The sequence below is a fragment of the Cucurbita pepo genome, chromosome LG03 (genome assembly GCF_002806865.2).
Source record: "Cucurbita pepo subsp. pepo cultivar mu-cu-16 chromosome LG03, ASM280686v2, whole genome shotgun sequence".
Taxonomy (NCBI): Eukaryota; Viridiplantae; Streptophyta; class Magnoliopsida; order Cucurbitales; family Cucurbitaceae; genus Cucurbita; species Cucurbita pepo.
In genome coordinates, this window is record NC_036640.1 from 9,948,308 (window position 1) to 9,966,145 (window position 17,838).

At 34.0% G+C, this 17,838-nt stretch overlaps 3 protein-coding genes across 4 annotated transcripts; 1 reads left to right on the forward strand and 2 right to left on the reverse strand.

Annotated features, from left to right (window-relative positions):
• Positions 1–509: 509 nt before the first annotated feature.
• Positions 510–5,276, reverse strand: LOC111789615 (protein MAK16 homolog A-like). 2 transcript variants are annotated; one of them, XR_002814365.1, is made up of 11 exons: positions 4,988–5,276; positions 4,363–4,430; positions 4,153–4,262; positions 3,721–3,839; positions 3,537–3,634; positions 3,145–3,232; positions 2,881–3,009; positions 2,649–2,754; positions 2,290–2,420; positions 1,516–1,666; positions 510–799 (listed from the first exon to the last, which is right to left on the reverse strand). XR_002814365.1 is itself a non-coding variant. In XM_023670242.1 (10 exons), the coding sequence occupies exons 2-10, from the start codon at positions 4,422–4,424 to the stop codon at positions 1,622–1,624; spliced, it is 888 nt and encodes a 295-aa protein (XP_023526010.1). In that variant the 5' UTR covers positions 4,425–4,430; positions 4,988–5,276; the 3' UTR covers positions 1,106–1,621. The 2 variants fall into 2 exon arrangements, 1 of the variants encoding a protein (XP_023526010.1); XM_023670242.1 differs by lacking the exon at positions 510–799 and having other exon boundaries at positions 1,106–1,666.
• Positions 5,277–11,012: 5,736 nt separating this feature from the next.
• Positions 11,013–12,935, forward strand: LOC111789629 (nuclear transport factor 2B). Its single transcript, XM_023670261.1, has 2 exons — positions 11,013–11,436; positions 12,652–12,935. Exons 1-2 carry the CDS (start codon positions 11,140–11,142, stop codon positions 12,724–12,726), a joined length of 372 nt encoding a protein of 123 aa, XP_023526029.1. The 5' UTR covers positions 11,013–11,139; the 3' UTR covers positions 12,727–12,935.
• A 37-nt stretch (positions 12,936–12,972) lies between these two features.
• Positions 12,973–13,898, reverse strand: LOC111789626. Its single transcript, XM_023670259.1, has 2 exons — positions 13,591–13,898; positions 12,973–13,448 (listed from the first exon to the last, which is right to left on the reverse strand). Exons 1-2 carry the CDS (start codon positions 13,783–13,785, stop codon positions 13,089–13,091), a joined length of 555 nt encoding a protein of 184 aa, XP_023526027.1. The 5' UTR covers positions 13,786–13,898; the 3' UTR covers positions 12,973–13,088.
• Between the last annotated feature and the right edge of the window lie 3,940 nt (positions 13,899–17,838).

A 17,838-nucleotide genomic window follows, 5' to 3' on the forward strand; every position in this document is an offset into this window, starting at 1 on the left:
CTTTTTTGGGCAAAGGTTGTATAAGATTAAAAGAAACTGAAGGGAGACTCATGACTCGAGGTCAAGAGACACAAAGCAACAAACACGAGATGATTAAGACAAAGTCAAGACCTAGCCTATAAGAAAACACGACCACCAAATAGTGATTGGAGTGTATAATAGTCTCTTGTGATCCGTAAACCTTGGAGAGAGGAACAAAACATTTTTTACAAGGGTACGGAAGCCTTTTCTTAGTAGACATGTTTGAAAACTGTGAGGCTGACGGTGATATGTAACGGGCTAAAGCAGACTTTACTAGTAGTGAGTTTGGGCTGTTACACCTTATGAGGAGTCTCCGTAGAACGTCGTATGAGACTATCTATTTTAGAGTAAACTATTAGACGAGGGAACTTATCAAATATAGAAACCCATGACCCCGAACAAAGGATTACGAACCTCATTCCCTACCACAAGGGCAACCAAATGGTTAGGTAGCAAACTAGAGGAAGTAGTCAAAGAAGACAATGAAGGCAATGCAAAAGCACCAAGTGAAAGAGATGAGGATTAATAAGTCTTAGAGGACGCCCTTGTGCACTACCCTTAACAAGAGGACGATCCCTACAGGCAGTCCAAGAGTCCAAGAATGTCAGTCCCACGTGATTCACAAGAGGACGATCCACCAGGCTAGCTAGCTACCCTTGCATCTCTCCCTTAAACTCACCAAGGCCGCCGCCGCCGCCGCCGCCACCACCACCACCACATTCATGCCAGGATCAACGGAATGTCTAGCCTCACCCATCGACGGATCAGCTACGTTTTGCTGAATTATCATAATGGTGGTTGTTAGCAAATGTATAGATTAAAAGTTTGTCACAATGAGGACTAATCCATTAATAATTTATGTATTGAGGCAAGATTTAAATATACTTCATTTATTCCACTTTAGGAAATACTCACCAAATTTACGCTTTCAAGGCTTATACTAAACATGATTGATACTAATAACTCATCATCGATAATCAATGTATTCTTTTGAGATCGAGGTTCAAATTCTTCCTACTCCTTTGATGCTATTATTAAGAAAATTCATCCAAATCACCTCTAATGAATTGATGGGATTCAAATATTAACCAACTGTAAATTGATGAATTCAACATCAAATTTGATGATAACTTTAAATCAAAGATTAAAACAGCAAAAATTTCTGGAGCCTGGTGCACCATAAATAATACAAACCAGGAGACGCCAACCCGATCAGAGTTATGAATAAGATTACAAAGGCCTTCTCATTGATGAGCTATTGAGGTTAGGATTTGAAGTTTGTTTCAATAACCAAAACAAAAAATGAGAAATTAAGAAAAAATGGCCCTAAATAGAGAGAAACCTTGATTGGTAGGTAGGTAGATTAACCCTCTAAGAAGGAAAATGCTGAATAATGGGGTGTTTCCTTGGGACCTAATGCATTTCCCAGAGACAGCAAAATTGAATATGTCACAATCTATGGATGCTGGAGACTCCAATTAACAAAATTCTTACTTGTCTTCACCATGGCTCTGTAGTCTGAAGGAGAACAAAACATATCCAAAAAGCCTTTCTCCTTGGAACCTCCTTAGCCTCCTCTACAATAGCAGCTAATGAACATCTAGTGGACTGTTGTTTGGCGCTCATCGGCATCTTCATGCTCAACCTAACAAGTTAGCACAAGGAATGTTATTAACCACAAAATAACGTCATAGTTTCAATTTCAGAAAACGTGCCTAAACAAATGCAGAATGGCAAGATCCAGTTCATATTTAAATAAAATAACAGTTCATGGCTATTGTTACACTTCCGTGGTGTCAAAATTGTAATGGTGTGGCAAGTAATCGGCTATTCGAGTAAATGGTGGGTCGACCACGTGTACTATACAATTTCATTAAAGATACATTCAAAGAATGAGAATTCATAAATAATAGAGAGAACGTGTAGATGGCTTTTTATGTAATCTTCATGTATGATGTCCGTGATAGAACCCATCAAACAAAACCAGAATGATATTGAAATATACAAGATAAAGGTACTTGGACCCTCATCTTTCTCTTCGATCATGCAAGCTTTTAACCAACTGAATCAATGCCTACCTTCACCTTTTTCAATTCACTGTGTTAATAACAAATCATCATAACTTTCTTGACTAATTACTAATAATGGCAGTCCTAATTCTATCATGATAGCCCCCCTATCAGCCAGTTGTACCTATAACAACTACTAAACATGTGTAGAAATGAATGCCAGATAACTATTGAAGTGAGGTAGGAAATCAACTATTACCTCAACTATAACCCTCGCTTTCTTCTTCAGTTTGGCACGAGCATCTTTCTCCAGCTTCCTCAAAGAAGTAGAGTCCTTTCTTCCTCTCTTGTGAGGAACGTCTATATCTTCAAGGTCTTCATCTATTCCATCTGAATCATCGGAACATTTACATTCAGTTTTCATAATATCAAACAAAATCCTTTTTTCTATACACCTGGACAAAAAAGAACCTCGTTTTTGGTGTTGCGTGATCTACGTATATATTACCCAAGTGAACAGAGATAATACATCTCTTAAAAAAAATTTAAAAAAAGACTGCAAAGATTTTTTGAAAACTCAAAATCAGTTTTTCTTCTGAAATCTAAACGCTCCATTACCACTATCTTCATCTGCTTCTGAATTATGAATTGCAAGACCGCCAAAATCCTCCATATCTTCTTCTTCTAATTCTTCATACCCTTCAACATATTCTATTTCCGGTTCCTGCTTATTCCAAGAAAAAAAATACAAGTAATCATATGATGGAATGTAGAACTACTCATCAAGTCCCAGACTCTTCCTATATGGAATGAGAAGGGCAAGTGAAGTACTAAAATTTTGCAGCACTACCTCCTCCTCTTCACTGGCAGCCTGTAATTCTTCCATTTCAAGAACTTCATTATATGCTTCGACAGGATAGTTGTATATATCACCATATACTCCTTTCTTAAGGCGTTCCAGTAGTTCCTTTTCAATGCTCTGCAAAAGAATAGATATCAGATACGGTTACCCCACATTAACTACTCCATTAAGGAATCTTTCTAGTAGAACCAAAGAAAGACTCCATTTGTTTCAATATCAAGAGTATCCCAGATTTCAACACAAATACTCAACCTTATCCAACAATGCTGCTTTCTCAGCCTTCTGCTCCCTCCTGGCTTCTCTTTTAATCTCTTTTCTGGGCGTAGTCATTATTTTCTCCCTGTTCGAAAGTTAAAGTGATGCATAGCAAAAATCAATGAAATATAACCTTATAAACAATTATATTAGACTACTTTTCATCAACGCATCTGATTAGATGAATAAAACATAACTAACATCGAGTTTCAACAAGCTCGAAACTTTACAATTATAGAAAGTGGTCTTTCCATTTTTCTGCTTCTTCAACCAGAATCAGGAAAGCAAAAAACATTTACATAATGAAGCTTATTGAATACCCATGAATAAATGTAGGTAGAACAACATCCACCATTTCCAAAACAAAGAAGAGTGCAGAAAATAGGAACCTTGTTTTCAAAGCAAGCTTCCTCATTCGTATCCGCATTTGGGTCATTTTAGTCAATCGTTGCTTTGTTTTGTGTACAAGTATCTTAGGCCAATACATCTGTTAGAGGGCGTAAAATATAGATTAAAGACTTTATAAATTAGAATCAAACAGATAAGTAAGAAATGAGTAAGATGCATACTTACCAGATGTTTATCTATAATTTCCAGTGCCTTCTCATAATTTCTTGGCAACTTAACTCTTTCCCACAACTCATTTGGCTTATGAGCTCTTTCAATTGTTTTCATATAAAGATAGAAAACCCCTACATGAACAAGAGAATAACATTTTCTTATTTGAATGAAAACTTTTTGTTAGTTGTTTCTCAACTATAGACAATACATGATATTGACAAATGATTTGTTATAATAAGGTATCAAACTAATAGTAGCTTTCCAGAAGGTATTAAAGAACAAGAACAAGCCCGTATATTTATTATAAACAACTTTTTCTTAACATATTTGTTCTTATAATCTAAAATCCCATAAAGAAATTGTTGAACAATACAAGTAGCACACACTAAACTACCGTGAACGAAACCTGAGATCTAAATGCAAATAATGAGGAGCAGGAAATACCATCATGGTCACGAATAGTAGCATAGCGACTGTTAGCCAGAGGACATGAACTCCGATTACATATCCCAGTAACATTATAAGGGTTTCTACAGAAGTTCCCAGTTGAAATCCTACGGAAGCATCAAAACCAGTTATAATTTTGAAGGAGAAAAGCATAAAAAAACTATGAAATAAGAATTGTATAAAACTCTATAAAAAAGTAAAACTCACTTGGCCATGAAGCTGCAGTGATTGTGGCGGATGACCTGCCATATTACTTCGTCGTGCTGCATTCTTGACTAAAAAACATAGGAAACAATAACGAATGAAGGTTGTGGTCAGTTGAATATTTATCCCTGTTTGAACACTTGAATTTGAAAGGATTTCAAATCCTACATGTTTGGACGATAGGTCGGATTTGCCAGGATTATAAACTTAAAAAATCATTTTCAACTTTACCCTATAAGAGATCATTGTTTTTAAATTTACGCCAACACCACTCAAAGCGAGTTCCTATGCTTTAATTGTTTCTTCTATAATCAAGCAAACTGAAATTTTAACTAATAACAGCAATTTCAATCTCTTCAAACACAGCTTTTCTATTCTTTTATAAAACCAACCAAACTACATGTGAGTTTTCTTCTGCTTCGTTCATCTTCTTTAACAAAACTTATCTCTATTCGTTCATTTAAATAGACTGGTTGAACATTAGTTGAAGAAATCAACAAAAAAGAAATGTTTCTAGATTTTCTTTACAGTAGATGAACAGAACAAACCAATAGAAACTAACGAAATAAAATAAAATAAATCAAACCCTTGGAGATCTTAAAGATGAGTGGCAGCAGCGCGATCTTACCTACGGCGCGGGTTAGGGGCTGAACCACTGTGTTTCTGCGAAAAGTGGCCGAGATAAGTAAATCCGATTGCTCGGAAAGGCGAGAGAGCGTGAGAGGGAGGGCGGCGAAGATTTAGTCCGAACGCTGAGATTGCACCAGCTGAGAGTACAGCGTACGGCAGTAGCCGCTGAGACGTCGTCGGGCGGGAACGGCGTGCGGCGGGGCGTGGTGCAGTGGCTGAAACTGGGAGAACGCGGGGAAACGACAGAACGCGAAAATAGGTTTAGGAAAAGAGAAAGATTGAATAGTTAAAATATAAAAAATAGCGGACCGGTTTTTAAATGACAAAACATATTATTTTAAATTTTGTGTATAATAATTTTTTTTTTAATTTTTTTAATTTTGTTATATAAATTTAAAACTCTAAACCTTTCATTTTGTCTTTAACCTCAAATTATTAACTTTAAAAATTAAGAAATTAAATAGACATAAATATTTTTAGATTAAATTTGTAATTTAACTTATAATTTAAAAAAAAAAATAAGTATTTAATATTATATTATATTAATAAAATAACAACCAAGGGGCAACATCGTAATATTACTTTATTTTTTCTATGCCACAAAATTTATCCTTATTGCAGCTTAGTCTTTATATTTTGATTAAATTGCATTTTGAGTCTTATCTTTGATCAAATCTAATATTAATTTTTTATTAATGTATGGTTTTCTTTTTTTGGTATAAAAATCTATAACTATTAATTCTTTTAAGCATGGTTAACCATCGTTTAAAATATTATTTTCATTAAAAAATTTAATAGAGAAAGTGCTATTTTAGGTGGAATTTCTACTAATAATAATTATGGAAACATTAATTAATAATAATTATGGAAACATTAATTAAGTGATAGGAATGGTAAACGTGATTAATAGTTTTTTTCTTTTTTTCTTTTTTTTTTTAATTTCCCTTTCCAAAATGTTAATTATTGTAAAGAAAGAAAATCTTGATGGGACCATCTTTTAAAGATAATTTTAATTTTTTAATTTTTTAATTAGATTTTTAAACCAGAAAAAAATAGAATTTGACACATTGGATAGCATTTAATTTAAAATAAAATAAAATATTATAGTTAAATTAATGAATAGTATTAGGGAAAAAAGGAGGCAATTTCCCATAGGAGTGTTTGAATATTGTTAAAATATTTAATATGAAATGATAATTTTTAAAAATATAAATAAAATAATAATTAGTAGGTAGGAGGAAGGATGGTCAAAGAGAATGGACTATAAATAGTGACATTAAATTACTTTTATTCACACCCAAATTCATTTAATCTTTTTTTTTTTTTTATTTGACCAATTTGCCCATGTTTTTTATTTTCTTTTCATTTTTTTCAAATAACATTTTCGTCCATTCACACACATCTTTATTGTCCACCCAATAATCATTTCACACCATTATTGAAAATAAATGTCTGCTAGTTCCATCTGTAACGCCCCTAGTTTTCGTGGTTGAAGAGGAAAACAAAGTGTGGAAACTTCTCCAGTGATGACAATATCTAAAGGTTGTGGGTTTGAGCGGTTACATAAACTAGCTTTGCTTTGGGCTTCCCCAAAAAGCTCCATGCCAATAGAGTTACTATTCCTCACTTATAAACCCATGATCATTCTCTAAATTAGTCGATGTGGGACTTTCATCCTCCAACATATCTCACATTTTTGAAATATAATAGATGTAATTAATTATTGAATTTAGTTATTTTATTAATTAAAATCATTTATTTAAGAATAATTATTAGAATAGATTATTAAATAAATGGAAATTCAATTAGTTAAAATTATGATAATAATTCAATTTAATTAAAAAATACGTAATACCAATTTTTTTTATAGTAATTATTTAATTTTTAGTCAAAACCAACCCATTATAAAATTATAATATTAATTTATTTTCAAACCGCTTCAATTATAATATTGAATCCCTTCAAAAAATTTAACATTACAAAATTTATATTTGCCTTACATTTAATTAATGCTTAAATAAAATAATTGTGACAGATAGACAATGTATCTAATATTTTTATTATTAATTTTTTTTTTAATAAAATGAAATAAATATTTAAAAGATTTGTAGAAAAATTCAAAACTTGTCAAATATTTTTTCTAGAACAATTGAAATAAAAAAAAAATAAGTTTCTTGATTTTAAGGATTAAACAAAATTATTAAAAAAAAATTCTTCCAATTTGACTAAGATTTTATTATTAAGAAACCTTATTAAAATTATTATTATGACCGAGCTTATTTTTCGCTTTTAATAATTAAAAAATATATTTTTTATTTGATTTAAAGTTTTTAAAAAATTAGGGTAAAGTGCTAAACTTTTGAAAAAAATGCATATTTATAAAAGACTTTGGCCTCGAAGAAAATTCATTACGTAAGGATAGATTGGAACTAATAAATCATGCTTTCAATATTTAAAAAGTATTTAAAAATAAATAATATTACAAATTAAATTATCCATTTTCTTTTTAAAGTGGGTCACTGACTTAAGACATGTCGTGAACTAGGGTCATCTAGCTCGACCTTAACCGACTCGTAGAGACCTTGGTCAATCAAGTCGTATGATTATGATAATAACCGTGAGAGTATTTTTTTTTTAATTTTTAAAAAGTATTTTTGAAATTTTTAAAAAGGTTTAAAGGTATTATTTTTAAAAACTTAATATTTTTTAAAATTTAGGGTAATTTTAAAATATTTTTAAGGATATTATTGAATTTTTAAAATTAAGAATATTTTTAAGATAAAGTTGTAAAGCTCAAACTTATTCTTAATAAAAAAAGATGTCATTGGCTACGTAAATATTGCGTAATTCATAATTAAATAAATAAATAATATATAATAAAATTTAAAAAAATGAAAAACAAAAATAATGGGGTTGTCTTTATAAATGATATGATGTTCTTACCCGCCGTTCACCAATATTGAAACTTCAAAGTGTTGTTGAAAATGATGGAAAATTTCCCAAATTTTCTGACGACTCCATCTTCTTCAACCTCCCTCTCTCTGCAGCAAATGCTGATTTCTCGAGCTTCCGAGCTCGCCGGAATCCATGGAGGAGTCTCCGGCGGGGTTCCTCTGTTGTCGGATGGAGTAGATTTGTCGGAGAAGAAGGTGGGTGTGCCGGCGGCCGGACGGGGAGGTTATGAACAGAAAAAGAAGACGTTGAGCCGGAGATTCTGTTTTCAAACAAGAAGTCAAGTTGATATTCTTGATGATGGTTATAAATGGAGAAAGTATGGACAAAAGGCTGTGAAGAACAACAAATTCCCAAGGTATTTATTATTATTATTTTTTTAATTTTAGAACTCAACATCGAACCCGATTAAGAGTGAGAGTGGGTGCGACGTAAAAACTAAGAGTATACACGAGTTGAGTTGGGCTAACTTAAAATTTTGAATTAGTTAGGTTAGTAATCCTCTGTGATTGGGTTGGGTCGAGTCGGGTCGAACTATCAGGTTAAAAAAACAAAGTTTAGACTAGTTATTCTAATGGGTTGGTTGGGCATGCGACTAAGAGTGAGAGTGGGTGCGAAAATCCACCCCACCACCAGCAGATATTGTCCTCTTTGGATTTTTCCTTTCAAACTTTTCTAAAACATGTATATTAGGGAGAAGTTTCCACACTTTTATAAAGAATGTTTCATTATCCTCTCTAACCAATGCGGGATCTCAAGCGGTGTGTTGACGCTGAGCGACGAGCAGCGTGCGAATGAACAAGATCGAGAATAGGTTAAATATTTTTTGAATTAGTTAGGTTAGTAATCCTCTGTGTTTGAATTGGGTTGGGTCGAACTATATCAGGTTATAAAACAAAATTTAGACCGGTTATTCTAATGGGTTGGTTGGGCATGCGACTAACAGTGAGAGTGGGTGCGAAAATCCACGCCCATCACTAGCAGATATTATCCTTTTTAGACTTTTCCTTTCAAACTTTTCTAAAACATGTATGCTAGGGAGAAGTTTCCACACTTTTATAAAGAATGTTTCATTATCCTCTCTAACCAATGCGGGATCTCAAGCGGTGTGTTGACGCTGAGCGACGAGCAGCGTGCGAATGAACAAGATCGAGAATAGGTTAAATTTTTTTTGAATTAGTTAGGTTAGTAATCCTCTGTGTTTGGATTGGGTTGGGTTGAGTTGGGTCGAGCTATCAGGTTAAAAAAAAGGTTTAGACTAGTTATTCTAATGAGTTGGTTAGGCATGCGACAAGAGTGAGAATGGGTGCATGGTGTGCGTTTGAGCGTGACACACGTAGTGATAGTGCGGTGGTGCAGGCTTGACAACATTGGTGTGGCGGCACTGAGAAAAAAAACCCTAAAGTGGAAGGTTAAAGTTAGTCATCTAGGTTGGGTTGATCGGTTTTTTTCGAGTTTTTGGATCGAGTATATACCCATCGATTGATTAAACTCTGAATAAAATTGCAGAAGCTACTACAGATGTACACACCAAGGGTGCAAAGTGAAGAAGCAAGTGCAAAGGCTAACTAGAGATGAAGGGGTGGTGGTCACAACTTATGAAGGCATCCACTCTCATCCCATTCTCAAATCCGCTGATAACTTCGAGTATATTTTGAGTCGCATGCAAATTTACGCTTCTTATTGATCATTTTTTAACCGCGTAAATTTTATTATAATTTTTTTTTTCGAAAACATAATAAATTTTTCTTTATGTTCATTCGAACGTTTATGTTTGTAGGGTTAATATGTATGGAATTGATATACGTTAGGTCAATGAATATGAAGTTGATGCATACCTAGAGGACCCAGATGAACGTCTAGATGATTTAGTGCACATAAAAGTGATACCCAGAGAACCAAGTATATGAAAGTGATGCACATCTCGAGAAAAAGAAAAGACACATAAACCAAAATTTCAAGCTTTTAAGTCTTACCATAGTCATGTTAGTCTAAGTCGTGATTGTATCTCTCGACCCTAGTAAACAGGTCACTTGATTGGGTATTTCAATGAAACGTTTTCAAGTCACAATGTACCGATAACAACGATTACAAACGTTAAATATTTTTAAAATTTTGAAAAGTATGGTAGGGTTGGATTGGATTGTTACCTTATCGATTTATTGGTCTGGTCAACCCTGCCAAAAGAACGTCGGTCAACGAGCAAAGTGAATCAAATTTTAGTTTTTTTTTTAATTCAACCCGATCCAAACTGAAAAAAAGTCTAACCGGGTTGAGTTGGTTAGTCTGGGTTGGTTGGATTATCAAATCATATGAACACCCCTAATAAACACCCGAAAGAAACCTTGAATTTGTCAGCGGCCGTCATAGAAATGCATTTTTCAATATATGATAATCCCAACTAATTTGAGCTGACAATTTCGTTCGAAAATTCATTCAAACAAGTAGAATGTTATTGCACTATTCTAAGCTTAAGAGAAAAGAAAGTTTTTTCTATCGGTAGATTGTGTGGCAACGTGAGCCAACGTCAACAAAAAGGAGGTGGAGACGGAAGACAGTATTCCAAATCTATGACGGAATTGGCCGCTGAAGATTATAATTGTAAATAGATGACGAAAATCAATGAAACGTGTCCTAAATGTAGCTATCCATATATGTAAACAAGGTGGGAACAAAGACGATGATCATATTCTTGGTCTCGTCCTCGTTCAGGTCATAGGAAAAAACTCTCTTGTTCAATCCATTCCCTTCAAAGTCTCGTTCTCGTGAGAAAAGTAATATATTCCCGGTCAATATTTCTTTTAGAAATACAACCCGATAGATAGTTTTCCGATAGATCGAGGTCAAGCATTATTAATTAGATTCTCAAATACATTGTAACGTTTGAAAAGTGAAGAAAGTTCAAATATTTATAATATTCCAAAGGGCTTTGTCCTTCAAAAGTGGTGGCGTTAGATTTACGCGAATTATATAAATAAAAATAAATCCTTTTAAAATATCCCAGAATCGGACGATTTTACCCCTCTATATTTGTCGATACTATAAATACCCAATTAACCCTTCCCCTTTTGCGAACCCTCGGCTAACGCTGTCGTCTCCATTTCCTTCTCTGCGAAACTCGGCGTCGTTCCCAAGCGGGGCGGAAGAAAGTGGGTTTTTGTTATCTCTTTCCCAGCGGCGGATTTCAACTTTATCGGAATGGATCCCGACGCGGTGGCTAAGGCATTCGTCGATCATTATTACTCTACCTTTGACGCCAATCGAGCTGGTCTTGCTAATCTCTACCAGGACACTTCTATGTTGACGTTTGAAGGTCAGAAGATCCAAGGCTCGCCGAATATTGTCGCCAAGCTTACTAGCCTCCCCTTCCAGCAGTGTCAGCACTCCGTTAGCACTGTCGATTGCCAGCCTTCCGGCCCCACTGGTGGCATGCTCGTCTTCGTCAGCGGCAATCTTCAACTCGCTGGTGAACAACATGCTCTCAAATTCAGTCAGGTATTGCGTTTTTTTTTTTAATGAAGATGTTGCTTGATTTGTTTCAGTTTGTTAGCCTGATGTTGGATTTATGGATTGATCTTGGTTGGATCTAGTGTTCTCTTGGAGTTAGCCGATCGATCAGTGTTATTTAGTTGGACTGCTTTGACTGAAATGGTGTTTTGATTCTCTAATTTATGCGTTCGAGCACTTGAAATATCGTTAGGCCTTGTTTAATTTGCGTTGTCTTTGTACGTGTAGATCTAAGGGTTTTCATCAGGATTCTATTTGTTACATAGGGATAGCGAGAATGTAGATCAAGCTTGAGATTATGATATGCTTGTTTTCTTCTTTTCAATGTATTTGGTATTTGGCGGCTTCAGCATGTCTGAGATTATTTATATTTTTCCATTGGGTTCTTATTTCTGAAAAGAAATATCACGGAACAAGTTCAATTGGCCAGCTTTCTGGTTTACAAGCATCATGAGCAAAATAGGAAAAAGATGTTTGATTATTTAACTCTAAAATAGTGCTAAACTGCTAACTTGTTTTAAGTTCATGGTTGCTGTTTTATTTACGGGGGCTTCTGAGGTGACTAAGAAAGTTCATCCTGCTGTTATGTTTGAACCCAAATGTATATGCTTGTTACAATTTCCTTGGCTTATTGTGATGATATCTGTGAAGTAATAATCTGTGATCGATATCTGTAATCTCATTGAGAATTTTGTACATTTAGATATATCATATATCATTTTTGTGGGAATGCAAGAATAATGTTTTTGTATGTTCTTCATTTACTTTTTCTAACTCGAATCCATTTTCAAATTCCACATGGAATGGAGTTTATTTTAGAATGATGAATCACCACTGTATTGTTAAAACAAAATATGGAATGATGGTACATATGATGTTATATTTTATATTCTTGGAATAACCATATTAGTGAAAATGTATTGTGTGTAGTGCAATACAAAATAGTTTTCTAATGTTAATAGCCATTGAAAATGTGATGCATAGGCGTTTCGATTTTCTTGTTTGTATTATTATGAATCAAATTCAATTATGTTAAAATATTCTTGGAAGAATTGAGTGAACTCATTGCTAAATTTGAAGATTGAATTACTTTGTGGACAATTTCCTTTCTTGTTGTGGATCAATTTACTTTTAGTTACTTGAGGATTTGTTCTATAGGCTGTACAGTTGTGAGTTCTAAATTACTTTACCCCGTGCTTTCAGATGTTCCATTTGATGCCAACTCCACAGGGAAGCTTCTATGTGCTGAACGACATATTCCGATTGAACTATGCCTGAAGTTGAGAGTAAACTGTGGTATTGGGAGGCCTGAGATGTCAGGTCATTCAACCAGTTTGTTTATCACCTTTCAGTTTTTTGGACATTTCAAATTGGAACTTGGATTATATTTTATTGTGCTTATGCTTCAATGTGTGCCTATGCAAAGTCGAATTTCTTGTTTGTCATTGAGTATTGATGAAATAGATGCTTTCTTCAAATTCAAGTGATTTGCTCATACTACTATATGCTATTATACCCGTTGTAAAAATCGCAACTTTGAACTTCTACAGCATGAAAATTGAAATATGAATGACCAAAAATTACAGACATTGTTATAATGCCTGAAAAATTACAAACAACTTGGGATCTTGATGATGCTACTACTGGATTTTGTGGTCATTCAAGTGAAAATCTGGTAGGTTCACATGAGGTAAGGCAGGCAATTCAGTAGCTTCAATCTTATGTTGTATTGCTGAAGTTGTGTTTCTTTTCAGAATTCTAGCTAGGTTCTTGAATGGGTTACTCAACCCATCTCTGAGCTTCAAAATAAAGGACACCTCAGAAACTTGCCAAGCAACGGTGAGGACAACCGTGGCGGAAACAAGGCAGTGAGTTATGAAATTCTGCCTCTTCACTTCTTTTATCTCTTTCACTATCTCCTTCTCTGTTACGTTTTTCTGAATTATTTTATCATCCTGTTGGGAGTGCTTGCGCCGCCCCTGTTCTCTGGTTGATTCCACCTGTTCATGGTAGTGAAGAAGGCCGATTAAAATATTTTGTTATATATGTCGGTTTCTGTGTTCTTCTGAAACAAACTGATCTAATCACAGAGACCAGAGAGAGAGAGAGAGAGAGAGAGAGTAGAATTGATGAACTGTTAACCTGAGAGAGTAATCGGGAAAGGAATTGCAGATCGTCGCCGCCGTAGCTCCGGTGAGAGGCGGTTCTGTTAGTGTTCTCTTCCATCAACCTTCGAATCGCAAGGCTGATGAGCTCCATCTCCTCCGCCGCGGCTTCCGCCATCCTCTGGTTTTCTTTACCAATTTTATTTTCTGCTTTCCTCCCTCTCTTCTCCATTTCCTCCGGCAACAGAGTCGTATCATTTTCCTAGTGGAACGTCCTCCAATTGCTCTTTGACACGTGGTGACTCTCGAATGGTTTGTTGTCACTCATTCCTTCTTTGTTTTTTTTATTCATATTTAATATAATTCCATACTAATTTAGCGTAAAATAAAGTAAAAGTTTTCATAAACTCTTTTATTTCAATAAATTAAAATTTCACATGAAAATTTAAAATGGCGAACGGTTTTTAAAATTTAAGATTATGATTATAATATTTATTTAAATTTAAATGTAATTTAATGAAATTGAAAGTTTATAATTAAAATGAATAGAAGTTGGTTCATTTATTTTATACTTTTATCTAATTTGTTCATTTATTTTTAATATTTTATGTTTAGTAATTACAAATTAAAGAGCTCAATAATCAAAAGAATTCGATATTAGTTGGCCTGTCAATGTCCCATATTGATTATGACTAAAAAGTCAAAAAAGTGAATTTAGATAAGGATTTAAAATTCAAATTTGGCACCTCCTTTGACATATCTACGTCCCTCGCGACACGGTCACGTTACTCATTCATTGTTGACATACCTATATCTCTTGTGACATGGTCACGGTACTCATTTCTCGATGACATACCTACATCTTTTGCGACATGGTCACGCTACTCATTCTTCGCTTTTAAGAGTAAAGACTATCCCGACATTTCTAAAAAAATCTAAAAAGTATTCTTATACTGTTGTTGGATGAAACATTTTGTTTCAAAAATACCTTTGAACTTTTAATAGTATTTCAAAAATACTAGAATATTTTTAAAGAATTCAACGTTTCCTAGTCAAAAGTAACATTAACACCATTTACCGCTGTCAATATATTGTGAAGATTTATAAAATTATGTTGACCATAAAAACATAATGGGTTAAATTAAATCCCCACTTTATAATTAAAATAAATAATGACAAATTGCATTACATCATAAAATTTTAATATAATTAAATTAAATGAATGAGACATTAGCAAAAATAATAATTTTTTGGTTTTTTATAATATAATAAGTTTTAGGTTTACATTATTTATTTTAATATTAAAATTATCAATTATCAATTTCACATTTATTTATTGAAAGAAAAAACAATTAATTTCATTAAATTATTGCTAGAAATACCAATTAAATAGCATAAAAATCTACCCACCTGCAATACTTTAAATAATTAATTTGATAAATGAATAACTTCGTCTATGTCTATCCTTTGACCTAATTTTATTATCTTTCACTCAATTATTGAACAATTAAATTAAAATAAATTAAAAAAAAATTGAAAATGAAAGAGACTGCGCACAAGGGAGGAACCAAAGTAGAAGCGTTCATATGACCTAATAACGTGACCAATTCAGACTACCTAACTCAAACCATAAACGTTTGGTTGTGTTAGATCTTTTTCGAGTTGGGTTAGGTTGAATTTTTGAAAAATTGAAAAATTTGGGTCGCGGGTTAACCGTTTGTTGGTCAAGTCAACCTAAAAATAGAGTTTACAACCCTATCCTACTTTTAAAATTATTATGAATATTAAGAATGTTTTACGTTTGTACCGATGTTAGTGATGCGTTGTGAGCCATAAATATTTGATATTTGAATTTTATGAGATTTTAGTTATTAATATAAGTGTACGTAGCTAAATATTTGGAGTCTGAACTCTATTCGAGTTGTTTGGGTCACCAATTCAACCAACCCAACTCAATACGGGTTGCTCGGGTCAAGTACCCAACCAACTGAAATAGATTTCTCCATCTGAATCCAACCCATATACACCCCTAAAACGAAGTATCGAGAGGATTGAGAACGTTGAAAAGACAGTATCATAACGCAAACAAACATAATCCCACCTCGAGAAAAAGAGAGAAAACCCACGATACATACATTAAAACGACAACATCTTCATCAACACAAAGTCATTTTAAACGAAACGAAAAGAGAATCCATACGAACTTAGATTGAAAAGACGGGTAACGACAGAAAATGAGAATCAAAACCTGAAAAGAGAGGGAAAAGGAAGCCCTATCAGATGTAGATATGGAGGTGGAGGACGAGGGTGAAGAGGCAGAAGAGGGCGAAGAAGATGAGGGAGTGAAGGAAAATGGAGGTGGCGCTGGTTTCAAAATTTCCGAACTCAATGAACTTTTCAGCGCCATGGACCTGAACCACCAGCCCTGGAGATAGCAGAATGAACAGAACCACGGCTACAACCACCGGACCCCAATCCGCCATTTTTGCTTCTTTTCCTCTGCTTTCCCTCCCCCCTTCTTTTTATTTGGCCCCATCTACAAAACATGACAAAATCTTCCCTTTTTTTTAAAATTATTTTTTGAAATGAATTTACTTTTTGGGTCGGTTTTTTAATTACGATTCGAGTCAACTAGCTGGTCTTGTTTGGGGACCGAGTGACGGATAAGTAGTGATATTTAGAGTGGAAGATAAGGAAACACTTGAAAACGAAAGACTTGTAAAAGTATTTAGAGAATTGTGTTATTGGAGTAAGAAATATGCGTATGATTTAGTTTATTAGACGTGTTTATAGGGCTAAACACGTAATACTAATGGGTTTAACGACCCGACTAAAAGTTTCTTTATAATTAGTACATTTGGAATGAAAACTTTTTAGCTACTAAGCGAGCCGTATAATAAGCTTCATTATATAGTCAGAATGTTGGATCTCGAAGTCGGTGGACTATGAAGTTACAGAGAACAAAACATCCTTTATAAAAATGTGGAAACTTATCTATAGGAGACGAGTTTTAAAAATCTGGAGGGAAAGCCCAGAAGTGCAGCCCAAAGAAGAGAATATTTGGTACCAGTGGGCTTATGCCCGTTACAACTACTCAAAAATACCCATAAGTTTTCAAAAATAATGTAAATAATTTTCTTACTTTCCTTTTTTTACCATGGTAAGAACTTTTAATAAAATTTTATACCTATTTTTAAAATGTCCATTAAATATATATTTTTTGAATTTTTTTAGAAAATTAAAAGGATATTNATTTTTCAGTAGGGGACTGGGACCTAATGTTAGGTGAAAGTACTTTGACTTCTATATCTTGATTTGGAAATGAAACCCCACATTTGCCCTAAATTTCTATCTCGAATTTGAAGGAGATCAAACACTCCTTCCCATCTCCAGAGGTAATATTAATTGATAATGGATAAAACCTTTGATCTTTCGAAGGCCTTCTCTTTCTTCCCAACCAATGTCAACCCACAACTGCAAAGAGATCTTAGGGTTTTCCTTTCCAACGTTTTCAACTTAATTTCTTGAATCATTACAATATCCGGACATTGCTTCTTGATAACACGTCCAAATCGATTTTCATTTATTTACGAGCAAACTGTGAGGAAGGATGTTCTTTTCACATTCATCTCTACTGCACATCAAGCAGCTGATACACCGAACAGCGCAATGTGGAACTGAATTTCTTATATCAATGTCCTAACTCACGTCATCATCTGGTTATTCATTTGAGGGGATGTACTCTAACTAAGCTGTTCTAGTTAGTTCTGGTTAGTTAAGTTTTAAACAATTTAAGTGTGAGATCCCACATCGGTTGGAGAGGGGAACGAAGCATTCCTCACAAGGATGTGGAAACCTCTCCCTAGCAAACACATTTTAAAATCTTGAGAGGAACCTCGGAGGGGAAAGCCCAAAGAGGATAATATCGGCTAGCTGTGGGCTTGAGCTGTTACATTAAGTGAGCTGTTAATTGCACTGATGAGCATAAATTTGTGTACAATTTATGTTTGAATGTGTAACAATTTTTACAAGTTGAGAAAGTTTTTCAGTCTTTCAACTTCTCATGATGACGTTTTCCCCCTTTTGTCTATGGAAAGATTGGAGAACTTAAGAAATTGGTGGAAGAAGGTAAACTGAAATACATAGGTTTATCTGAGGCTTCAGCTTCCACAATCAGAAGGGCACATGCTGTTCATCCAATAACAGCTGTGCAGCTTGAGTGGTCTTTGTGGTCAAGAGATGNATATATATATATATATATATATATATATATATATATATATGA